Genomic DNA, 27,502 nt, shown 5'->3' on the forward strand with positions numbered 1-27,502 from the left:
GGAAAAAGTGAAAATCAGTTATGGATCAGTTTAAAACATCTTACATATTTCGCACATAACACAGATCACCGCTCGATAGGTTTCGCAACTGCCCACACCCACCGAAAAAGCCAGCTAAAACTAAGCAGCTGCGGAAATGTTTCAGTTGTCAGGCCAATCAGATTACTTCTTTGAACGTCTATTCACCATGGACGAGTGCTGAGTGTACCACCATGACCAGAGACAAAGGAGCAAAGCAAGCAGTGAAAACATGTAGACTCACCACCGCCGAAAAAGGCGAGTCGGTCAAGATGATGCTGAGTATTTTCTGGGACTTCTATGGTGTGGTGCCAACAGATTATGCTCATAAGGCAAGGGGCAAACCATCACAGGAGTATACTATCGAAATCTCTTGCCAAGATTACGGGAGGCTATCAAAACAAAGCGTCGAGGGAAGCTGTCCAAGGGGATCTGTTTGCTCCACAACAACGCTCCAGCTCATTCTCTACAGGAAACAGTTACACATTCTGCTGTTTTGGGCTATCACCCACCGTATTCTCCAAACATAGCACAGTGAATTTTTGTCTTTCCCAGATGAAGAAACAACTGAATGGCAGCCATTTCTGGAATGACGACGAGGCGATTTTCGAGGTGGGACGTTTCCTGAACAGCCAAAATGGTATACAACCAAGGTCTGCGCCAAGTCATTCATTGTTGGGAAAAGTGTATCGCATTGAAGTTAATATATAGAGGACGACTAACACAATCACCAAGTTTCATGGCCATATCTTGAGTTTTTCGAGGTGATAATTAAAACTCTAAGACTACTTTCCGTAACAAGTTACACTACTGCATACCTAAATACAATTTGCGTTTAGGATTACAATTATTGAAAAAAAAATGTAACGACCACGAACCATCATGAGCCTAAAGAAGCTTTTTCAGCAATTTTTTCTTACAAAAATTGACCTTTTGCTTTCTGAAAGTCAGTGATGATTTGTGGTCGTTGTGTCATATTGTTCTTCATCGACACTTTATAAAAAAAAAAAAAAATATGCAGTAAGAATGGAGAGTTTCGGTTCAACAGCTTTATGGGGAACTGGTTTCGCATATTGTTTTCTCAAACACAATGAAAACCAGTCTCTGAAAAGAACGAATCAACGATCTGGATTTGTGATGATCAAATGGCTGCCCGTGAGTGTTTCATCCGGCCTGCGATTAAAAATTTTTTAAAAAAATGAATTCTTTCATATATACTTACTCTGTCTGCCTGTTTCTGGGACACAAAAAAGCCATCAATTTTGGCCAGGATGTAGAGGGTCAAAAAATTAGGAACCAAGTTTCCCTCCATGTATTCCCATAGGAGTTTTTATAAACGACATGCCCCTTGGTAGTATGCAACTTAAAATGAAATGAAATCTTTAAGTTTTACGTCCCACGGTTATGCCGGTTAGGCTAAAGGAGACGGTGATGATGAGTAATGAATGAAATGGTGGAATGAAGAATGTGGGAGGAAACGGGAGAACCCCGAGAAAACCCACGCACACGGTGTTTGTCCACCACAAAGTTCACTTGGCGGGGGCTGGGATCGAACCCGGGACCCCTAGCACCAGAGGTGAACGCTCTACCCCTGAGCCACCGCGGCCCCCAGTATGCAACTTAGCCATACCTAATAGTCATATTGGTTGCATACCATTCCATTACCTCAATATTCTAACCAAACTCCTTCATGGCTGAATAGGCACCATTGTCCCAATAAAAGTAATGCTTGTTCTTCTATTGTGTATTAATTATTTTGTTTTCATACTTGAGTAATAATAAAATGTTATTAAACTGACTGTTGTATGTTTATTTTTATTTACCTATTTATTTTTGCCTGGCCTCCAAGTATGATTCTTATTTTATCTTAGCCCTCAGTGCATTATGAACTGGCCATCAGCAACTACTGCACAAATGAATGTTTCTGGGGCACAACATTTTGATAGAACACAGTGTAATAGCAGATAAAAGTTGTTTGTATATATACTATTTTCATATTTCCATATGTGTCAATAAAATGACTATTAACAAACAAAAACATATTTTGTACTGACGCACATATTTGCCTTTAGAAATATAAATACCTTTCATACGATAACAAAGGTTTGAATGAAGAAAAGCTGTTAAAACATAATTAGTCGAGTTTTTATTCAAACAATTGTTCAACAAGTATTTTGTCAAAAGTGCTGTAACATTAAATCAACATAATACATAGTATTTTTTTTCTTGTACACATCGAATTCTCAAGTTATCAAACCTAAATCTACAATTCGTAACACTTCTTTCAATCATTCTCACAGATAAATATATCCTGACTTTAACATACTCAGAGACTCACATAGATTCATTCTGCTGTTTTATGCCGACCATTTTAAGATGGAACAATGAATGTGTTTGTTCAAGTAATAATGTAAAACGAGCTGTCACAAAAATCTTTTAGAAGTAATACATTTAATGTAGTTAGCATAATAGTTGATTCTACAGAACAACTAATACATGCAAGTTGTTTAAGTTTTCTATTTGTATTTTTAAGACTGCAATCAGCAATTTCATTTTTATCGAGATATATCAAAGTCAATTAAGTTATCTGCTGACTTAAAGAACAACAACATTCACACATCAATCAAGCCATGTATACTATGAAAAAAAAAAAGTTTCCAAATATTCACACTTTGTTTTTACACACACACATACACACACATAAATTAACGTTAAAAATGTATAGAAAATAACAAGTATGATGAAACACACCCACTTTCATGAATATCTTTCCTGAAAAAAAAAAATGAAGTAATATTTTACATCCAAACTTAACTAAATTTGCATAGATGACATTCGATTACAAACCTGTATACTTAAAGATAACTATCCTGAGGTAACTGCCGCTTACTTTTTTTTCGTTTTATTTTATAAAAAACATGCTTTAAAAAAAGTTCTGTAACTCCAAGTCTAAAAAAGCAACATTTCAACCCCAGAATATATCGGAAGGTGAAGAGAGATGATCAATGGAACAGGCATCACGAATCACTGTCATCTACTTCGTCATTGGACGGTCATCCTTGTTGGACACCGGGACCATGCAATTCTATAAAACTTTCTAGGGACTGAGGAACCTGTCCTTGATATGTTAAATTATACGCTTTGACAGCTTTAGCAGCCATGCATTTTAAACTAATTTTAGTTTGTGTCCTAAGGATGATTTCTGCTACACCTAAAAGAAAGAAAAAGAACATATGATACCAGTTCCTAAATAAATAATTTTTTGCTACAAATTCATAAATGAAATGTACATCTATCTATTGATCTTAAAATGTAAACAAATAACACCAAAAAATATGCAAAGCTCAGATTCGGTGAACGTAATATAAAATTGGATTTCCGTTCATAATAAATGATTTCAATGTTTGTATTTTGATTAATTCATTTCCAGTCAAACGCCAATTCACAATGGTGTGTGTAATAATTAGATACCAATAGCAGTATCGTAACATAAAACGTCACGAGGTAAATCAATACGACATGAATCACGTAGATGCATTATATACAGATTTCAAACTAGCTTTTTGATCTGGTTAATCACAAGATATCTTAAAGAAATAAAAATACTTGGAAATCGCGGAAACTGATAAGAAGTACTTCATTCATATTTAATTAAAGAACTCAATGAATTAATTTTAATAACATTAAATGCTAGCAATATACAGTGTATTCTGGAGTACTCAAGGATAGAATTTAAACCCCTTGCTTTTGTTATTATGATAAATGATCTACTTGAAAATTTACATTAAGTTTCGTGTTTAATGTTTGCGGATGACATCAACGTACATACAGAATCCACACGAAAAATACTTTCATTGGGTTGGTGCAACTGAAATTTCTGATTTTACGTCTGGTGGGAAACAATTCTCTGCAGCGGAACTAATTGAAGGACCAATGTCAGAAAGTCCGTTCATGTTCAGAAATCAGGCTGGGGTACCCAGTCAGAAAACAGGGTGTTGTTGCTGGATCATGTGAAAGCGCATTCGAAGAACACAAAATTGCTGTGATTTCCCTTTTACGACTTAAAGCGGGATATTTTGCATATTTAGTCGTAAAAACATCAACAGTGCATTTGTACCAGAAGTAGTGAATGAATGCATTATACTCCATTGGTTTGTGAAATTTAGTGCCACTGCCACATTACAGAAAAATGAACCCCGGAATCATCAACTAAGTGCATATATTCACGAGCTCTTCAGGAACAACACGGAAGTGGACCCTCGGAAAAGTAATCGTGGAATGGCAGATGAGTTAGGCATACATCACACCACTGTCGTTCGGCGGATTCGCGCAGTCAGTAAGACTCAGAAAGTTAAAACTTTGTAGTTCTCTGGGTGTACAGAATAACCGGGAAAGTTTTCTGCATCAAACTGTCACTTCTAAACAAAAACTGATGTGTCATGTCAATCGTAAACGGTCAGAACAGTGGCTGGATCGTGATCAATGTCCAGGACGGTTTCCAAAACCACCCGTAGATATTTCCCTCCATCGAGGCGAAACCATCAATGCGGATCGTTACAGTGCTGGATTATATGAAATCCACTACAAATTTCTCCGCAAGAATTCAGCAATGCTTAACAGACATGCTGTTATCCTCATGTTGCACGACAATGCACGCCACCATGTCGTTCAAGGAATGGTGGAGACTCACCATGACCTTGCTTTTTCCGAAATCTCGATCACTTACCGGGAGAAAAAAACTTCCCTGATCACCAGGCAGTGCAACATGCGGTTGAGGACTTCTTTGCATCGCAGCCGAAGACAGTTCTCACCAGGTAGGGTAACTTCCCATTTTTAGCCTTTGAAAGACATGCATCTCAGTCGTATCTTTTAATTGCATAACCTAATAATAATTACAACTGGATATTAGGGGATTAATAAATAGTGTAGGAAAAATATGAGTAAATTCCAGTTTAATATTGCTAAATATTATATAATTTTTTTATTCTTAACAGGAAACTTGTGTTTAAACATACTACAGGAAATCAAACGTAACGGAATTTATGAAGTATCTAGGAGTTCTGTTTTATATGTATATGGAATTTAAACATCATAGAAAAATAAAATAGGATGCTTTTAAAATGCTGATATTTATGAAGAGATCAAGTCATTGTTTTAAACAGGAAAAATTAATTTGCATTTTGATACGCGGTAAACTTCCAAACTACAGAGGTTCAATATTTTAACCAGAAGTAATAGCTTTATTAGTTCTACTTTCAACAGACGGATAAGGGTAAGATAGAACGTAGTGAAAAAATAAATTTGCAATTTCGACGGATTTGCGACTCATGACCTGAACATATCTACAGTAGAACTGATTTCTGAGCTCCGTATCTGTTCGTTCCTTTGTACAGTGTACAGAGGCCTAGAAACACCATTCAACATATTGAAAACAAATTTTAAAACATTGTTTTAGAGTTAGATTCTCCAGGGAAGGATTTTCGTGTTTTCCGTCTATACCAAAATACAATGGTAGTTGACTGGAGAATAAAAATAAGAAAAATAAATAAATAATAAAAAAACAAAACAAAAAAAAGTGTTATTCTCGAGAACGATTCTAACAACTCTACAATATTGCATAGTTAATTTTATCTCACGAAATTTCAGGAAAGTTAGTTTACTGGTATGGGTATGTTTTATTCTGACAACTTTCGCGAAAAAGGCTGTAATGATTTTGTGAAGATATATTCGTTATTAAACCAACAGATTATGGTATAATCAATTTCTTTCTTAAGAGCGCATAAAGGGTGTTCTAGACTAAGGTTTCAAAAAACGCTTATTATAATTTTCTTCACATTTCATAAATATATCAGTAACTGCAGCAGGATATATTTTAATTTAAGAAATGTAAAAACGAGTATGTTCGGTACAGTGACCCATACTTCTTATTAATTTTGAAATGTTTGCAATGATGTACACCATTCTCACCCCACAGTTGAAAATTTTCAGATTTAATTTCTTTGTAGCCACAAAGTTTCTGGCCTGACAAATATCGCCCCAAAGTGGCTTCCTCTAATCAGTCACAGATTTTGCGTTTGGGTTAATAGTTGATTGGTGGGGAAGGTATGTGAAAAAGTACATCAGTTTGAAGGGAGAAGGCTTTTAGATAGAACAATGCATCTTGAACAGAACGTTGGGAAAATAATAATTTAATATGTTGTTTACACAAGTATTGTGTATACTAAATTGTCCGCAGTCGAGAATATGCATGAAATGAACGCTTAAAAAAACACCAGGTATTTATACTATGTTCGTTGTCAGCCCATCTGATACCGCCAAAAATAACTACTTTGTCACCTCGTGATTCGTGGCAAGCTTCAAATAAATATCTCTGACAATAATTAAAAAAAAAAAAAGTACTGGACTGAGCCGGAAATCGTACAGAACCATTCAATCTTGAGGCCAGTGCTCGAATGGTGTGTGACTATCGAAGGATAGAACCGTGCAGCTTAGTGCTCAGCGCAACGGATAGTAAGCAGAAGACCTGAATTTGGTTTCCCACTCAGTCTCATACTTTCTCGCTCTTTTCAATTTCACAGAATTCGTACCTACAGGTAGCATGGTGTGGGAAAAATCGGTTTATTCCTTCTATTTTCTCACATAACATCTTAGTCTTATTTCTTTGATCTATATAAACAGTAACAAGTAGCTTTGTGTGCTTGGCCAGAGAAACCTCCGCCCAAATTGTTTCAAGTTTCGTACAAGTCGTCTCTTAAATTTCCTAAACCGAGTTACACGTTCCTATCATGCTTTGTGAGGAACTCGAAATTATGTAAGCTACAAACGATCACACAAGGATAAATTCAAGCATAGTTTAGTATGTGTTAAACGCCAAGTGTTAGGTATCACTAACAATCAAGCCACACATTATTATTATTATTATTATTATTATTATTATTATTATTTAAAAAATATATGAAAAATTAAGTTTTTACTATCCCTTGTTAAATAAGTATTATCTTACGAAAGTAAATAAAAAATCCAATAGTAGTACTAAATAGAAAAATATCTACTCTTAATATTTTCAAATTATAAAAACCAAATTACTTTCATTATATAGGAGCATTTGTTAAACCGTTGCTCTGCTGAACTCATAAAATCAGTTCATCTTATTATTATTATTTTTTTTTAATTAAGCTTGTTATTTATTCTGGGCACAGACTGCTTACATTATCAACTGTGTGCTGAAATTTCACACTATCTAATGATTTGGTACATAATATGTCTATTCGACAGAAAAGTAACTTTCTGGTGAAAAAAACAGTTATTTCAGTGTATAACTGCAGGTAATTGTTTTGGACTTTCCAAACATTTTCTTTCCCTTATCTTTTCTGTTCTTGCGTTGCAGCTAGTTCTTTTTTATTTTCCTGAATGTGGACTTAATCCAAGTACGACACGAAATTCTGTACACAATCAATCACGCACTGAAATGTGACAATGTGATGTAACAAGCTGTACAGTAGGGTGAGACAAACCTCAAGAAATTTAAAAAACAGCTTTTGTCTCTAGTTCTAAAAGTTGATACAGGTAAAGAGAATTTCCTATGCAAAATTCACGATTGATGATAATATTTGATTTACAAAATTTTCTCACTCCAGCTTGATTGATCGTCCTTGCAACAACAAGTTTTTTTCACTGCATCTCTTCTCACCTCAATGTTTGGATCTGCAAGAGCTGCAAGAAGAATATTTTCACTGTGGGCAAAATAACAATTTAACTTAAAGAGATTTTATTGCAGCTTCCTGCATCTCTTTATCGGGTAGATTCCGAACTCTCTTCAAAATAAAGTAGAAATTGCGTGATCCACCAGTATAGTTGGAATGGGTTTTTATTTCGAACCAACTTGGAGCATACATACTTGGAGCATAAGTTATAAGCTGTAGTAGGTTTTTAGATAGACTTTTTGTACCCATAAATAAACGAAGTGTTCGATTGGCGAGCGTAAACCACCTGGAGTGATTAAGAGCCCTTGGAGAAGCAGTTTGTAAAAAAATTATAGCATCATCATTACAGTTCTTCTTTCCCTTTAGTATTGCGATGCCTTTTCGGAGGTGGAGATTGTTGAAGGCGATCGGCGTAACTGTCTGTCTGTTCTGATGCATGTGGCGATCTGCTGCGGACAGAACCAGAAGAGATGACTGAAGTGGCAGAGGCAAATAAGGCTTGAGAACTTCGCCGCTGCTGAGATTTGCTTATAGTGGAAGAGGCGTGCTGGGATCCTTGGGGGTCCTGTCCTTAGTGTTGCTCGCGGAGGGTCCCGCTAGAACTTGCGGTAATCCTGTATGTTTGCCTTTAGTTGTTTTGCCTGATCCTAGCCGTGAGTCCACCATCGAAAATCCGCCCCAGGGCTGATGCCCACATGAAAAGATGTGTTACGCCTATAGATGTGTAATGAATGATTTGATGATACAGTGTGTAATGATGATAGGTTTCATCCTCCAGCACTGAAAAGCGCTGTCAATCCCAGTGAGAGCATATGCGTGCTGCTCTCGATTGTGCATATGCAACACAATGTCCTCGAAGGCACGTTAACACTTTCCAGCTAGGCTAGACTTTATACAAAAGACAGCTTATGACGTTTGGTGAAAACAAGGTTTGGTCAAAAATTTGTTGCGAGTGTAGGGATGAAACCGTTAATACTGCATTGAACAGAAATTAAATTTTAAGCAAAACAAAAGAGAAATAAAAACTCAAAAATTATAATTAAAATGTGCAGCAAGAAAATTCCGTAGCTACACGTGTCATACTTTGTTTCATCAAAGTACATTGACTTTTGTTGCTGCCATCTAGCGAGAAATCCAAAAGTCAAAATTATAAAATCACTGCATCAATTACCAGTTGCGACCCGTAGAAGTGTGATTTTCTTAGGAATTTTACTGAAACTGTGCTTAGCACGTGCAAGAGTAGTGATCTTCATTAAATTTGTAGTTTTTTTTTCCGCCGTACTGTACAGTATTTAAAGAGTTTTTAGAAGAGAAAATTGCACTTTTCAGCCTATACGTATGTCTGGGGTGAAAAGACCTGCTAGAAGTTTGGAGTATGTCTAAACATAATCGTATTAAATGACGCACAAAACATACTTCAAGTATGCACAAACATCCATTCAGGTATTATTTTCTTGACTTGGTTGCTCATATTTCAACAACTCAAGATACGTTGTCTTTGTACAGGCAATTAGAAAGGTTGAATATGTTAAATATTACAGAGTTCTGGAATGAAGTATTATATGGTATGACCCGTAACGTCCTATGAAGGATGAAGGGAAATCATATTAAGCAATACTGAGGATTAGGAAGTAAAATTATAGGATTAAATATGAACAATATATTGTGGAGAAATATAGAAGAAATTATTACTTCTCTGAAATGAATTTAACTAGTTTTCGTCAACAACAAAATAACATTTTCTACAAGGTGTTAAATTAGAGACATAATATTTAACATAAGTATTACATGACAATATAAATAATCTGCCGAAGAACATTTTCTTCACAAATTTATAAAAAACAATGTACACCATGAGATTAATTGTGCTGTCATCTAATAGATATGTTAAATATATGTATGACTCTAATTTATCACAGCAGGAACGGTGTAGTGGTTTTGTGATTCAACTCTCTTGCAGGTGAGATGTTATGGTGGGAAACGGCCTTATATACTGTGAGGGTTGATTTTGTATCCTTGGTACACTCATGTCCAAAATTATTGTCGCATGTCTACAAATGTGTTGTTGTAGGAATATAATTTGATAACGAATTCGCCCGGTATTTCTTACAATGTTAGTATGTGTATAATCGGCAGACATGTATGTGGCAAATTTCATGTCAAAAGAGTAGTAAATAAGAACAATAAAACGAAAAGAAAACTTTCTTGTCCATTTAGCAACATTTTGTTTTACTCATTCTAATTTTCGTATAATTCTGTTCCTATGAAATTTACCACAAATATACATTTCCCGATTATATACATAATATCAGTATTAAAAATACTCTGTAATATCATTATCAAATAACATTCTTACAAGAAGATATAGATATGCGATAATCATTTTGGACATGAGTGTACGTCAATTCATGTCCCCGCCGCCAAATGCACCGGATTCAAGCCCTTGTCATGGTTCGAAGCCTACGTCAGTAGCAGGCCCGTCTCTCATAACTTCGGTGTCGCATAAGGTCGTAAAACACGCATACAAACTTAACGTTTTCTAAAAAAAAATATTTGTTTTATCATCAACAGCGGAAAGTTGTTGATTTCCACGTTAAAAATTTCTCTTTTTTACTGAAATTCTATCCAGGGCATTGTGAGCTTTTAACAATTGGCTGTTTCAGTATTTAGTAACCTATATGAGCCTACACGAAAATATCCATTGAAATCTGATTTAAATGCATATACTGTACGCATACGGCAACATATTTAGAAGACAAATTCCCGACCCACGGTCTCCTTTACAGGAGAACGTGAATTCAAAAATGAAATTAAATGAAATGTTACGTCCCACGGTTATGTCGGCTAAGCTAAAGGAGACGGTGATGATGAGAAATGAAGGAAATGGTGGGATAAAGAAAGTGGGGAAACGGGAGAACCCTGAGAAAACCTACGCACACGGTATTTGTCCACCACCAAGTTCACGTGGAGTGAGCTGGGATTGAACCAAGGACCCTACGTACAGTCCGCAGCAAAAAGCCTGCAACATGAGCATGTAAGTTTATTGTGAAACGATGAAGTATTTTGCTCCAAAATAAGTGTGCAGGGAAGGACGCCAAGGTTTCTCCTGGTGTGATTCGTGTCACTTAGACGTTTGGTTGATTCCCTGAGCTGTTAGGCGTAGTTTTACAATAAACTTACATGCTCATGTTGCAGGTTTTTTGCTGCGGACTGTACCAGAGGTGAACGCTCTACCACTGAGCCACCATGGCGCCCAAAGTGAATTCAAGACATATCTCTGCGCAGGAAAAGTGTTACTTTCGTTTATACTGACCCGTTACATTTTGCAAGTTCTGGTCGTCATATGATTCCAATGGATTAAAAATAAATAAAAAATGAAATCCCTATACGTAAAATTAATCTCTGTATTGTTATTTTTGGAGATTAAGGACTTCTACTGAGAAAAATCTTGACTTTACAGTCAAACTTTAAGTACATTATGCATTACAATTTATCATCTAACCACCATTTAACATTTTAGTTTGCTTACCAGTTGTGGCCGCTTCAAATGGTGTTTCTCCCCTGATATTTACAGTATCCATATGAGCTCCCGCTTCGATTAATGCCATTATAATGGAATGCAATGTCAGAAAATCACTGGAGGAAAAAATAAATAAAATAAAACGGTTTTAATAAATTTATACGTAAAATCTCTAACAAATAAATGTTCGATTGCAGAAAAAACAAAGATTTCTTTAAAAACTCACATTTTCATTAATTTTATTACAACCAAAACCTGATTCCTGTATTTTATTCCTGTTCTCGCTAATATAAGTGACTATGAAATGTAATTAACGTCACGAAATTCTACGAACTGAACCATTATATGAAAAAGAATCTTTCTACTGAATGTTCTTTAAGCTTCAAATACTTCATGTTTTCTTTATTTGGAAGAGGCGTTCCAAGTATTAATTCTGAGACTTGTGCTCAGCATCAATTCCGATTACCTTTTATTATAAAAGCTCCTACCTGTATATGCTTTGACAGAAGTAACATTGCTTCAGAAGACTTTTCATCCAAATTTATCTCGCAACTATTCATTTTCTATAATCCATGTCTACTTTTTCACTCATAGTTTTAGTAATTGAATGAACTTCTGTCTGTCACAATCATTTTAGTTCTTTAATTTTTTTTTTTAAATTTTATTTGCCATATCATTATATATCCATGCTATTTCACAATTTTCACTTTTATGTATAGCCACTGTATTTATGTGTTTATGTCTTATTTCAGTTATTTTATTTAATGTTAATCTCTCATGTTATAATCTGCGTATTTAAATATCACGGAAGTAAGTAGATCAAAATGGCGACTTCCATATTTATTTGCACTAATCTCCACGACCAGGTTTTCAAATAATGTAAATTTAAGAGAGAGAAAAAGGAAGATATACTACACTGAAAAGATTTTATAGAAAGTAATAAATAACTTGGTTTATTATTTAGAATTATTGAATTTAAAATAATCAGTAAGTCGACGTTTACAAAGATTTGCCATAATTTACGCCGCCTTTTATTCTATTTGAGTAGATTCGTGTTTTGAGTGTATTATATTGTGAAATTAGCAAACATTCCAACGTGTTACTGCGAGCACTGGTTTGCATTCTTCCTTCTATACTTTTCATACAGAATTCGTCTGAACTTGAATTCAAACGCTTCATATGGGCATCTTATGAGCAATTTCCATCCGTTTTTCTTCCATTCTACGCCAAACATCTCAAGTTGAAACACTTGTTTACTTATTTTACGTGAAAAATCCAAATACCACATTTTATGACTCTAGTCTTAAGGGATTCCAAGATAGGGACATCTTATTGTAATAACTGTAATCCCTCACCACTCTTATCTTCCATTCTAATATTATATATATATATATATATATATATATATATATATATATATATATATATATATATATATATATATATATATATTTCAAATGAAAAATCTAAATACCAAATTTCTGTCTATAACTTGAAGGGATTTCGAGATATGCGCATATTGTTATAATAAGTGAAATCTCCAGTCCCCTTCCCCCCTTCCATGTCGAATTATTACTAAGAATTCTCCCTTAATGGTATCTTCCATCACAAATTCCACTGTCAAAGTTTCAAGTTTCTAACTTCAGCAGTTTGCCCTAGGCGTTGATACGATAAGCCAGTTAGTGAGGACTACTTGTTTGATCCGAAATCATTTGTCCCCGAATTCCTTATGATGATCTATTATTTTGTTACCATATATGTGTAAGAGTAATGTATAATATAATCTATGAATTTTGATACCTAATTTATACACTGATTCTGTTACATCCCATGGATGAGTCATGGCAAAACGATTTGTATATGATTCTAATTTCTGTAGTAGATGCATGCATCATTTAAATTGATAAGGCGAAGCCATGTCCTTAGCGAGGTATTATTGAAACGATATTAATAATCAAATCATATTTGATTAATGATTATGACGTAATAGTGATAAATAACGAAATAATGAACGAGAATGGTGAAATAATGTTATGAATGATATTTATGTGTATACTTGATATGCTTACATTTACTGTTTTTTCAATTTAAGTATCTTGCAAGCTGCATCCCCTTTTCTCTGTTTTATGCTTATTTTCACGATATATCTCTGCTATTGTCTTTAATGATTACGCATTTCTATATTACTGCTGTTGATGACTAACTGTATTGTCTAAGGTAATACAATGTAATACCTCAGTAAACAATGATATCTCACGGAATTATGGAATTCATTTCTTTTTAACAGATTAACATTCACTCTAACCGAAATATCACCTGTGGAGAACGATTCCGTATTTGTTAATCATCAGCGACTTACATCCGACTAGGAGTTATAACGTCTCGACTCCAGCCGGACCCGATCATTATCTGAGACAACAGAAGTGAATTCTCTCCCTAAGATATGGCGACCAAGGCTATCCTTTCGAAGTAGACTTCATATCATCCTATTCAGTGGCGAGGAGGGTTTCCAAAGCAGCAGAACAAGAACAAGAAAAACAAATGTGGACTCTGCAGTATCGGCATCTAACCAAACGACGTCACGAACTGTGACAAACTTAAAATGTATTAAACACGACTTTACTGCGAGAAAGAACGGATTCGTTTGTACAATCCGTAGCCAAAAACCTGCAACGTGAGCATGTAAGATTATTGTGAAACGACGAATTCTTTTGCTCGAAAATAAATGTGCAGGGGAGGACGCCGAGGTTTCTCCTGGCGTGATTCGTGCCACTGAGACGTTATGTTGATTCCCTGTGCTGTTAGGTGTAGTTTCACAATAAACTTACATGCTCATGTTGCAGGTTTTTTTGCTGCGTACTGTACGTGATAAGCTCACGAAAAGATTCATTGAATTCCATCAAGAAACTTTTCGAGAACAAAACTCACTGTTGGTTGAATTCGACAGATCACGAAGTAACTGTGACATCACATCATCATATTCATACTAACACTCTGACTGATTAATTGTAATTTACGAGATGAACTTAGTGTTTAACTCGAACCACTACTCGAGTTTGTAACGAATGCAAATATTACTACAAGGGATCGAACCTGGAACCATGAGCACGGAGAAAGCACATGTTAGTCACTTGCCACAAAGGAATACAATAATACTGTACGAAACTGCTTACGTGCCAATATAATCGAAAAAAAAAAAAAAAGTAACAATACATTGCAATTGGCTTTCCACGATACCACAACGGACGGTCTTTTAAAAAATGTAATGCTGAGAATACTATTTCATAAGTGTAATATTACAACAGTACAGTGTGTGTGTGTCAAACTTGCGTAAAGGAAACGAATAACTCAACTTTATTTCTGGCATCAGAACTGAATTTTTTTTTTTTAAATCATGAAAAAACGGATATAATTGTTAAAAATCTCTTAATCAATATGCATTGTTTTATCTTCGTTTGCCCCATAGACCTTTACAAAGATGTATCTTGGTACAGTGAGAGAATATGCATTTCACGAAGATTGGCTGAAGCAATTATTCTTATGAAAGACCACAACCACTATTAACTCAACTGTCGACTGTTTGCAGCTTACTGGCTATTACAATCACTGCAACTAATTGACCGAATATATTTCAATTAACTATCTAATAATTATTCCTTTCCATACGAAATTCAAAAAGGTTATTATCTTACCTACTAAGTTCAATAAATAAATGTAACAATTTACTAATTAAACAGTATAAATATGATTAAAACTAGCTATATTACATAGTATTTACACGAAATACCTATTTTTCTTTAACCAACATACCAAACACAAACAAAATAAACTGTGAAATTTTACAATGGTCAATAGATCACTTCTGATTGTACTTTCCTTTTCAGCACTGAGACTTAGAAAAACGTGGACCTATAATGATTAACCTGCATCCGGAACGAAGTACTCCCAGTGTGAATTGAATCCGAACCTCTAGCGACAATAGTAGAATACAAATAACTTTGCCACAAGGAAGCATAAAGAAAAAGAACAAGGACATATAAGGGACAATTATAGATGTACGGAAGAACTTGTTGCTATTTTCTTTCTGTTGAATGTGACGTTCAATTCAAACCAAATATACTCTCTGCAGGATCATACCAGAATCTTCCACATAAATGGGGAGGATGTTAACTATGTATATTAAAAATGAAATGAAATAAATTTCAATTCCCATGATTATGCCGGCTGGGCTAAAGGAAACAGTGATGATGAGAATGAATGAAATGCTGGAATGAAGAAAGTGGGAGAACCTCGAGAAAACCAACACACGGTGTTTGTTCATCATTAAGCTCACCTGGCGCGAGCTGGGATCGAACCAAGGACCCAATGTACCAAAGGTGAACGCTCTATCATATAGCCACCGTGGCCTCCTATGCATATTAAAGTATTCCAAAGAACTTTTATGAAAAAAAAAGAGGAAGAAAGCACAGCCCACTGACACTGCAGATTATGATTACATACAACACCGAAAATATGTTAAAAAAAATTTGCCTGCCTTGCCAGGACATCGGACAAGAACAAAGAAGTATTGACACGAAGTACAATAAAAGCACACAGGATAGACTATACCAGGATGTCTACTAAAATTCCAAAATGAAGTTTCGTGACTTTTTCGTGACCTTTTCTTTTCCAAACCATAAAATTTCGTAACATTCTCAAGAGCGAATTTGGGTGGAAATTAGGCCTAATTTTTATGTATGCGATAGAAGCGTGCTTTACTTACGATTTGGTAGCGCCTACAGCTGACCATAGACATTTTTAGTAGTGAATTTTGACGTTTTATAGAACAAAGTTTTCCAGTATGTACTTATATTTGTACACATTAAAAAAAAAAAAAAAAGCTCACTTTTTCTTCATTTTCAAGACACCCTATATACATTATATTTACATCAAATACACTGAATATGTTACAATACAAGCTAAACTCTACATACCTAATGGGTTTCTGATAGCTAACTATAATATGAAGAGGCGTATTTCGATCTAGATCCATTGCATTCACATCGGCTCCACATTGGATTAACAGTTTAGCTGTAGCCGCACATGGAAATCTAGAAAATAAAAAATTATTGAACTTCGCGCAACCAGATTAAATTCAAGTTAACTTTTACACAAATGGACAGTCATAGGTTCAATTTACTAGCATACTGAGAACACACCAAGTAAAATACATGAATATTAGTATTATAAGAGTAAACAGCATGAATTACTTATTTTAAATAACTCAGTACTCAGATCGAAGTTTAAAAGAAGTGCAAAACAGACATGTTTTCTTACAATGAACGGCATATAGAGGAGTTAACTGTTGACCCACTTACTACTTTTCAATATCTCAAAGAATTTCAAATTTTACTTTTCGATTATTATTTAATAATAAATTTATACCCTGAGGCTAAGAAAAATAGTGATGATGATAAGGAATGAAATGGTAGAAATGAAGAAAGTAGAAGGAATCGGGAGAGCCCCGAGAAAACCCACGCATATGGTGTTTGTCCCGAGCCCATTTACTGTAAGCTCAAATCTGGAAGGACTCTAGATTTTCGATTAGTAATAGTAGTTTTCCGACGCCGCGTTTACAAGTGTATTCTCCATTAAGATCTCTTTCGTTAGTAACCTGTGAATCAAGTAGTGAATTCGAGTAATGTTTTCTTTGTTAACTCTTTCTGACCGTGTGATTCCATTTGGAATCACAAGCTTCCTTGGCTTTCGAGCGCATATATCGTGCCGAATGGTTCCAAGTTGTCTCATACGTTGTAGTTATAGCGCCCTGACAATATAGAATTTTGAGGAAAAAAATATTTTCTTACTTCCTTAGACTTCAACATATAATCCACTGAAATAAATTTCTTCATTTCCAAAAAATAATTCAGGTCAGAAAGGGTTAATGTAAGCCGTTTGAAGAGCTGTGTTACAGACAAATCGTATTTACTTTACCTGAGAAAACGCGAAGGAAGGATCAATAGCTTCTATTGCTGTAAATGAAACTTTATTACTTTTACTTTATATATTGTAAATTCAAATTAAATGCGTAAGAGTGTAAAGGTTACAAGTTCTTAAATTTACTCTTAAAAAGTGCCGGATTCTGTGCTTTAAATATTTAAATGGCCTCGAATTGAAAGTATTCCTTCTGATTATAGGTAATTCGATCAAAAATAAATTATAGAACTTATTCTTAAATAGCCCAGTGGTAATATAAACAGAGGAATCATGCTATAATTTCATAGACTTCAACTGTTTATACTACAGGAGAATTAGCATGGAACAAAGTATGAACTGAAATGCATTATAATTATTTTAAATTTTATGCACCCCCTAAGAAGTCATTGCGTACCCCTGATGAAATACGACTGCACTAGATTATTCGAACATGCACTAGATAAGCATGACAATCAAGGAAAAAACTGAACCTCTCGTAAACGCAGATCATGTAACATGGGTATTTATACAAGATATGGATAGCTCGATTAATTGACTGACTGGGAATGGAAGTCTTTTTCACTAGTGAGGCTATATATGGAGACCAGCGACCGACTCATTATAACAGCTCAGAACAGCCACAAACATCATTTTAACCAGATGTGTACTTTGATCTAAACCAAAGCATCTGGTGAATTCGGTGTTACAGAGACTGACTAATCAACTGTCAGTTAAAATCACTTATAAAAATTACTGACCATGTCCGACAATTTATCGTGTGACAAAACAAATCGAAAGCTCTGAAAATAATGAAAAAGCACTAAGTTGTGTATCTAGACTCCATAAGATTAACACCGTTGCGTTGTTCTTACTTTTTAATATGTAATCAGTTCACAAAACAAATTTTCATAAATACCTAAGCGCTCAATATCTTACCTATTACAATTATAATACGTATATTATTAAGTGTACGATTTATATTTTCGACGATCAATACGTCTCTGATAATTGTTTTTTTGTGGTTAAAAAAAAGTACCGCTTTTATAATCTCTTTGACAAGTTCGCACTCATCGACATATAAAACATGTTATTAAAATAACAATAATTTGTATAAAAACAATATTTAATAAAACTACTCAGTTTTGCTGTTTCTAATTATTTTAAAGTTATTTTCCAATTGCTGCCGTACTCAGTAAATACAATTTATTACACTAAAAAATACAGTTACAGCAATAAGTGCATAACTTCATACTTCCCATCTCCGCTAGTGATATATAAAAAGTGGTATGTGCAAGATGATGGATTCACTGATATAAAAAAAAAGTTAAGTCATTTATAAGAAAATATATATATATAATTAACGAATATGAATGTACGTTCTTAATATTCATATCTATGTTGTGTTATAATAATATTAAAAGTAAAATAGTTTTGTATGAAGTGTTATAGTGTTATATATAGGTTTTCTTTTAAATGTACAAACAGATCTAGTAAGCCAAAGTAACTTTATTTTCTTTAATACAAACGTTAATATTTTCAGTTTCTACAGATTTTTCATGTGTGTCTTAAATAACACTAAATATCTTCATCTGAAAGAAATCAACCTTTAATCTTTCAGTGTAGAAATATTATTTAATTACATATTTTATGTAAGTTAAATAAAATGTCCAATCCAAACTGCTCAAGTGTTTTCTAACCACTTAGTAGCCCAACACAAAAACTCAAATCCTATACCAATTTGTTAACGTAGCCCAAAGAGTGCAGGTAGAATGATGAAACTGTACAGTTTTAAAGAACATATCTCTGTGTATACAAATTCAATTTTTATATTAATAACAAGATTCTAATTGTGTTTTTCAGGCCCCTGAAGTGAATGTGTGCGCAACCAGCGAATTTTGCGAATATCGAGATCAGAACTCAAATTTTTGTTTCGTCAAGGAAAGTCACCGAAGCAATTCATAAGGAAATCAGTGAAACGCTACGGTACTCTCCTCCGTCATATGCATTGGTGAAGAACGATTATGAGCGAGGCTAAAGGAGACGATAGTAACAGAAGGATGATAATGGTAGGAAATAAGAAAACTCCGAGAACACCCACACTCTGTATGCCAATACAAAGTTTTGGGACTATACGCACCAGAGGCAGAAGTAACAAAGCAATCATTATATATTTGGTAAAAATTCATAATTTTGCGGATTCTTCTCATAGTGTTTGTACGTTTATTTTGAATATTAATCATATAGTTACTTCCTGAAGGAGTTTACAGAAAATAAATTACAAAAGTCTTTATCAGTTTCCTGAAAAGAAAAGTTTTAAGAGCCCAGCTTAAGAAAAAGAAATAAAAGTAATTCGCCTTACGAGCAGCAATACTTATACAGGTTTTAGTTTATTTTCTGCTAGGCTGTAATACTGATATTGCAAGTAAAAGTGCTTTTATTTTGTTTTTTGAAATTTCCAATCCTTTTAGAATAAAGACCAGTTTTCTCTTAACTTTCTGTGCAAAAGTCAGAAAATTAACAGAGTGCCAGAAAACAGGTGTTTTGAAATATTCTTGCTTTTATCCTGCTGATTTCGATGGATTTTTCATAAATCAGTCCTTAGTTTTGGGTCTAAGGAAGGTAACCGAAAAGAGGCATGTTTTGGACACTAATTAACAAATCGCATAAAGCAGATCTTAATCATTGTAGTCTATTTGTAGTCATAGTATTTCCCCTACTTCCATTCGCTTTTTAATCGTTCTAAATTAAAAATATAAATAAGGTATCAAAGGAGGGGTATCGGTAAGAGCCGATTTTGGCCCCTCCTTGGAATGAGCTGATTCTCAGCTATTTTGTAGTTGACCATATGTATTTGGTCTAGGAATTAATTCGTGCGGTTGGTACGCACACATTGAAGCTGTAGTATAAACACAAAATACATAAATACCTTAAAAAAAATATTGTCCATCGCTAGCCACCACTTTCGCCCATCTGTCAGGCAATGTACGGATTCCGTGGCGAAAGAAGTCCTCATCCTTGGAAGCGATCCAGTTAGAGACCCATGTTTCGATATCTTCTGAAGAAGTAAACCGCTGTCCAATCAAATCGTTGTTCATGCAATCGAACAAGTAGTAGTCCGAAGGAGCAACGTCTGGTGAATACGGCGGGTGGGGTAAAACTTCCCATCCGACATTTTTTAAATAGGTTTTGACCGGTTTTACGACATGTGGGCGAGCGTTATCATGTTGAACAATAAGTTTATCATGTCTGTTCTCCCATTCTGGTCGTGTTCTGGCCAGAGCTTGCTTCAAACGCATTAATTGTCGTCGATAACGTTCTCCATTCATAGTTTCACCCGGTTGCAGCAGCTCATAGTACACCACACCTTTCATATCCCACCATATGCACAGCATAACCTTTGCACAGTGAATATCTCGTTTTGGTTGTGATGGACCTGGTTCACCTGGTTACACCCAGGCCTTTTTTCGTTTAGGGTTCTCGTAATGGATCCGCTTCTCATCACCCGTAATAGTTCGATGCAGAAACCCCTTTCTGCTCTGTCGTTGAAGCAGCAATTCGCAAATGGTTTTTCGTCTTTCAACGTCTCTGTCTTTCAATTCATGTGGAACCCAATGTGACATCTTTTGAATCATTCCCATGGCTTTCAAGCGTTTGGAGACTGTTGTTTGATCAACGCCTAATGCTGCTGCAAGTTGTTCCTGCGTTTGACACGAATCCTGCTCGAGCAATGCTGTCAATTCTTCGTCTTGAAATTTTTTTGGCTGTCCAGCTCACTCTTGGTCTGCCAAGCCGAAATCACCACTTCTAAACCGTGCAAACCACTTCTGACACGTTCGCTCAGCTAGAGCATGGTCACCATACACTTCCACCAAAATACGATGACTTTCAGTCGCACTTTTCTGCATGTTAAAGTAATGCAGCAGGACACCCCGCAAAAACACTTTATCAGGCACAAATTGCGCCATGTTCACTTAACTACAAACTGGTGTTGTTGACGCTTTAATCCACTGCCCTATACTACGAACGATACGCGATGACAGGGGTTTGCAACACATGTGTGGATACACGGAACTGTGGGACGCTCCGTTCGTTGCGCCATCTCTTGTCCACCCGCACGAATTAATTCCTAGACCAAATAGTTTATGGAAACCAGCATAACTTGGCCCTTGCACTCTTCTATAGGTACGTAATTATGGCGCAAACCTGTTTGTAATGGCCGATTTTCGCGAAAATTGCACGTTTTTCGACATTTGAGGGCTGACTTCATACAGAGCGCATATGAGTGGCATGATTTCCACTGAATATGTTGTGAAGGGATATAAGAGGCTCATGTTGGGCTAGGTTTGATTAAGTTCTTGCCTTGCGCTCATAGTAAGAAAAAACGTTTTCTGTAATATCGGGAGTATTTCGCGAATATGGTAAAAGCCGAAGAAAGATGGTGCAAGGCGGATAATCAAGACAGGCAACACCAAAGACTTTGCTCTCGTTATTTACATTTACGCCCAAGTTTTGGGAAGAACATACGTGTCAACTGGGCCGAGAATCGATATGAGCAATGCCAAAGGCATTGCTTTCGGTTATTTATTTCACTCATTTCTTTAGTTTCAATTTCCGCAAGTCTTATTCTTTTCGTGTGTCTCAGCTGGTCTGGGAACGAATAGGGGCGGTAACGCTGAAGGTTATTATTTCGTTATTTATTTCACTTATTTCTTTAACTGCACAACTTTTATTCTTTCTCGTGCTTGTCAGCTGGCTTAGATATCTTCGATATTTACGAGTATTTCACTCATTCCTTACTTGCAAGTATTCTGCGTAAATCTTATTCTCCCCTTGAGAAGAACGGACATTCAGAAAGTTAAACTATCAGAATGGAAGAACATGAAATGTCACTAAATCTGATGATCCTTCTACATTATCTAAGCTCCTCGTGGCTATATAGTTAGCGTACGCACCTAACATGGGTTACATTCCCAGTAGTGACTCATGTAGATCGAATCCCATGTTAAGCTGCAAGTCCACATCTCATATAGCCTCTGTGCTGAAAGTGACGCTAAAATCCAATCTAACCATCCAAAAGGCATTATTTAAACATTTGAGACTTCGCTAGCTTTGAATAAACAATACTGAAGTGATTAAAAACTCTACACTTGAACTAAAAAACATCCTTCAAACAAATTCTATAGATTTAGGGATTTTGGATAAAATTAGATAGAAGTCATTGATCCATATTATACCCGCAAACACACCTTTTTAGTAATTTCTATGAATGGTAACATTAAGTTGTTTCTTTCTTTCTTTTTTCAAAATGAAAGATAAGATTGCATTATTATTATTATTATTATTATTATATTATTATTATTATTATTTTAAATAGTAAATTTAATTTTTTTTGGTTTTCTGTTATTACTTTGAAAAATTGTTACAATCTGTATTACTAGTTTGTCGCTTTAAATTACTATTTAATTTTTACAAAATATTTAAGTAATATGCCACTAATGGTCTCTATAGCTCAACAGATTAACTTATATCATCGTAATTTAATAAAATGTTTCCATATTAAGGATCGTCATGCTGTTTCCTTATATTGCATTAATTTACGTTATCATACAAAAATTATGTTAATGAACTTAGTTCACAAACTTACTTGCATACATCATTTGTATGAAAGTCATCCACTGGAGTTTCAGCATTAACTGCCAGATGAAGCAGTGTCTGACCATCTCGCATAGCAACGTTCAATTGATTAAGTTGGAAGACAAGACAATTAACATGGAATTCTTCTTTCTTTGTACAAGCTCTCATAAGTTTAGTCACTATTACTAATAAATAAAGCACAGTTGTAATATTGTTCTCTAACTCCTCCTGTAATTAAGAATATATATGTAATTAGAACAAGGAATATCAGCAGATGCATAAGAAAATCAAAAGATACGTAAGAAACTTCGCACAGGACGCATATTCGCAACTTGATGAATTAACTTTTATCAAGGATTTTGAATGATTCAAGTTATTGTTTGCTATCTCTGCTAAATTTTCGGTGGTAGGAACTGTTAGCTTTTGCAACCTAGAAGTGAGGAAGGTTCTCTTGGATAGGATCAGGTTAATGAAGAACTGGCTCTTACATCTATAAATATCTGATTTAAACTTAGAGAATCTTCATGATCTTCAACAAACCTTCTTCATTTCTAAGTAGATAATCCGGAAGAAGGTGGAAGTCCTGAACACCGAAACTTAAGAAGCAATAAGCGAAAGCAACTTGAAACCACGACGATTGAAATACAGTAATTTACTTACTACAATCTTAGGACACATATATACACAGACTGATGGCATTAAATCGATACATGCAACTGTTAACAATCTAGCAGCCTGTCGCCACGTGTATAGAAAAAATGGAAAGATAAAAGGATACTTGATACAACTGATTATATCGTGTCATTTTCAGTTATATTGAATGTTTTGATAGAAGAGCGAGTAGCCAGGCCAATATCGGAGTAGGATTTCACAAGAAAGAAGAAACATTGGGGAAAAGGAAATTTACATTATGTGTATGTGTGCATTCCTGAAAACACAGGGTGAAGTTTTTAACTTCAGAATGCACAATATCCGGAGAAATAAGACAGAATAAAAAGATGTTTGAAATAAAAAGTTCAAATTTTGAAGGAAATTCACTGGGCTAAAAGTAGCCCACTGGAGTGGTGCCACGGGCAACTGAAAAGTTAAATGAGAATTTCCACTTTTTATTGCACGTTCGATTTTACGGGAAAAAAAAACGCAAATTTTACTTTTTTAAAACATTATTCATGACACATTGAGCTGTAATCCGTGAAAATTAGCCCACTAAAGTTTCCTCAACTGAGAATCAATATATATTTCATTCCAGAATAAAACTCATAATTAACAGCATTACTCTTTTGTTTTAAACGTTTTCTCGATTCGTGGTAGATGCCCCTGCATTCAGCGCGAATTCAGACAATTTAGATGATGTGTCGTACATGGTAGTGCAATTAAATTTATCTTGGGCGGTAATTGTAATTGGCTACGAAGCATTTTACCAGCGGCGTCTCTCCATGGATCACGTCCACATTACCTTGGAGGCTATTTGATAGTGTTTGACACTCACTTCTCCAATTGAGAAAGATGATAATCCAATTGTTCAAGTTGTTAGCTATTAGTCGTTTTATTTATTTATTTTGTACTTTTGTAAGTGTATGTTATTTCCCATTTTGGTTCTTATTGACCTTTTTTTTTATTTATTAAATTGCGCATTTTTAATTTCATTCCTTGAGTTGTTGTCTTAGTTATATTTTGAATTAGTATTTCTAGTCTTTCTGAATTAGTATTGCCTAGTTTCATTAAGTCATTTGGATTTTACTATCACTCAATAAGTATAGATGGAGAATCTGGCACGATTATTGATACTGTTGTCACCCCTTCTTATAAGAGTATCCTTCAGATAGGATGAGAAAATTCATTTCGAGCACTGAATAGACACTGGAGACATTCGCATCTGAGCACATGAGAAATAAATAGTTCGCGATTTCGGATGGTCTCAGACTAGGATTTGTAAAATATTAAGGGGTCATAAAAAATCTTATGTGACAATGCACGAAAAATTTTATGGCAATGATTTCCCTAATTAAGAGAGATTTTGTTATAAATACAAGGAAACTCGAATTTCTTTTATCGGGTACTGTTCGCTGATGACAAACAATGAAATATTTCTGTTTAATGTTCCATGATTATGGCCTTTATGCTAAGGGAAATGATGATTAAAACAAGTGAATGATGGAAGAATTGATGGAATGAGAAAGTTGGGGAAATGGAAATACCTCGAGAAAACCCACGGTCACGATGTTGTCCCCCTGCAAACTTACTTGGCCGGGGATCGAACCACAGACCCCACGCACCAGAAGTAATCACTTCCCACCGCTCTCCCCTCCCTGATGAATAGAATTTAAAGAGCAACGATAGATTAATCGGCGTGGAAAATCCATATTGCGTACACTTAGTAGATCAGCATCTTTGGTATGTTAATGTTTGAAGTGGAGTAACTTGACAAACTGTTTGTTCCTTTTATGTTTCATTGAGAATAATGGAATGGTGAGTAACGTCGACACATTCTGAAAAACAAATTTCTAACATGGTTTGAAGACCGAAGCCTCGAAGAATAGCATAACATGTAGTTTCAACCTGATGGTTGCTCCGCACATTATTCGACAGTAACACGGGAGGTACTAAATTGGTCTGCCAGATCTACAAACCTTAATTCACCAGATTTCTTTCTGTGGGATTTTCTAAGAGATAAACCTAGTCAAGTTCCAAAGCTCGTGAAAGGAAAATGGTGCGAATCAGAATGCTTGCACCCAAATTACAGAAGCCACACTTTCAAGTACTGTACAATCACTTGAAACGACTGCGAATGTATGAAGTTACAGGTAATTATTTTGAGCCCTTAGTGTAACTGAATGGTGAGACGCAATGGGAGTTACCGAAAACAACTTCCCCTGCTAAAAGAACGTACACAGGGTATCTACTAAACTTTCAAAATGAAATTTCGTGACTTTTTATGACCTTTTCATTACCAACCATAAAATTTCTTAACATTCTCAAGAGTGAATTTGGGTGCGAATTAGGCCGAATTTCCATGCATGCGATAGAAGCGTGCTTTGCTTGCGATTTGGTAGCGTCTAAAGCTGACCACAGATCCTTTTGGTGGTGAATTTTGACGTTTTATAGAACAAAATTTTCCAGTCTGTACTTATATTTAGACAGATTAAAAAAAAATCGTGACCTAAAAGCTAAATTTCGTTACTTTTTCTTGGCTTTCATGACCGTTTTCTGATTTCGTGACTTTTCCGTGACTTTCATGACCGATAGACGCCCTGATACAGAAAACTAGTTCCGGTATATCAACTTTTGACCAACGGTGAATCAGGTTTCAAAAAAACGATTGAAAGAACCGAACTTAGCTACTTTTCGCTGAATGTAGTCCATCTATCATGAGTCTAGGAACGTTTAAGAGTGGTCCTGTTTATAGCAGTTTTATTCTGGAGTATACCGTGGAGGTTCCCAATTGAAGAAACCTTAGTGAACTTAGGTTTTGCTGATTCTACCATTGTTTGATTGATCAATAAAAACAATGCTTCGAAATAGAATTTACGTAATTTTCCTTAGAACCCGAATCTGCAATTAAAAATGAAAGTTTCCATCTAATTTTTCAAAGTCGCTTCGTAGGAGCGGGTAGGAACAATTTTAGAACCTTTTTTTTATCCGATGCTTATTTTTCCATATATTTTGCAGTCTGAAGTTACACAATTCACTCTGTGTACTTATATGCCTGCATATATGTGTGTTCGGATATGGGCAAATGATGAATGTAGACATTGCAATAACGATAATCGTTCATACTTATAAATGAAGGAGTTTTGATAGTAATTCAGTATGTATGTATTCTAACTTTGACCCTTGCTAACAAGAACTTTTCATACGGAGCAGAGTACGTACCAATTATGTACGAAAAAAGAAAGTCAGCTGTTACAAAAAGCTACATTAAATATAGGTAAGAAAATTACAAACTGAACTTGGAAGGGAACGGAATTTCATATGCTAAAAAATCCAGAAATATTTATTTATTTATTTATTTATGTGCTATAAATTTTGAATATGTGATAAAACTAGATAAATATGTGACAAAAATAAAAATATTTCGCAACAGAAACAAATATTACGTATACCGTGAACATCTTAAATTCAGTTTTAATGCTTACCTTCTAGCGAGCTATTCTTTGGAAGCGTTGCAGTGGGCCACCATAGTTTTCTCCAAGTTCTCCATTATAAATTTGTGACGATTATCCTTAAAAAGCATCTTATATTGCGAGAAAGATCGCTCCACATCACAAGAAACAATTGTCGCATATTTGAAACACGAAATTTCACTAACACTGAAATTGACCACATCGTTTACCACTTTCTCTTCCAAAACACGTGCAATTTTACACAATGTTTGAAAACCTAGGTTTCTTTCAAAAATGTCTGTAAACTTAGACATTAGCACTTGTTCGTTAGCTCTAGGAAGTTCTTTCAATTTCGTTTCTACTATGCGGATTTCAAGCACTGATGCTCACAGTGTGTTCGATGACGATTCAAGTTTTTCTATACAACGAGAAAGAAAGGACAAGTTTGTTGAAATGAATGCTAACTCGAGTTTTACGGAGGGATCTTTTAACAGTTCTTGTAGAATTTCTATGGACGATGCTTCGTCTTTGTTGAGATCATTTACGACAGATACGAATTGTTCAAAGTT

At 35.1% G+C, this 27,502-nt stretch overlaps 1 protein-coding gene across 2 annotated transcripts in view; it reads right to left on the bottom strand.

Moving 5' to 3' along the window:
• Nucleotides 1-2,141: 2,141 nt before the first annotated feature.
• Nucleotides 2,142-27,502, bottom strand: part of Fem-1 (protein fem-1 homolog B) — a 54,443-nt gene continuing 29,082 nt past the window's right edge. For both annotated transcript variants that reach the window (XM_081748233.1, XM_081748231.1), the window contains exons 5-8: nt 22,841-23,058; nt 16,215-16,331; nt 11,251-11,357; nt 2,142-3,229 (exon numbers count right to left, since the gene is read on the bottom strand). In XM_081748233.1, the coding sequence (XP_081604359.1) occupies nt 3,072-3,229; nt 11,251-11,357; nt 16,215-16,331; nt 22,841-23,058 (600 nt within the window). In that variant the 3' untranslated portion in view covers nt 2,142-3,071. The remainder of the gene's footprint in view (nt 3,230-11,250; nt 11,358-16,214; nt 16,332-22,840; nt 23,059-27,502) is intronic.

This window comes from Thermobia domestica, chromosome 2 (assembly GCF_964235325.1).
Source record: "Thermobia domestica chromosome 2, izTheDome1.hap1.1, whole genome shotgun sequence".
NCBI classification, from domain to species: Eukaryota; Metazoa; Arthropoda; class Insecta; order Zygentoma; family Lepismatidae; genus Thermobia; species Thermobia domestica.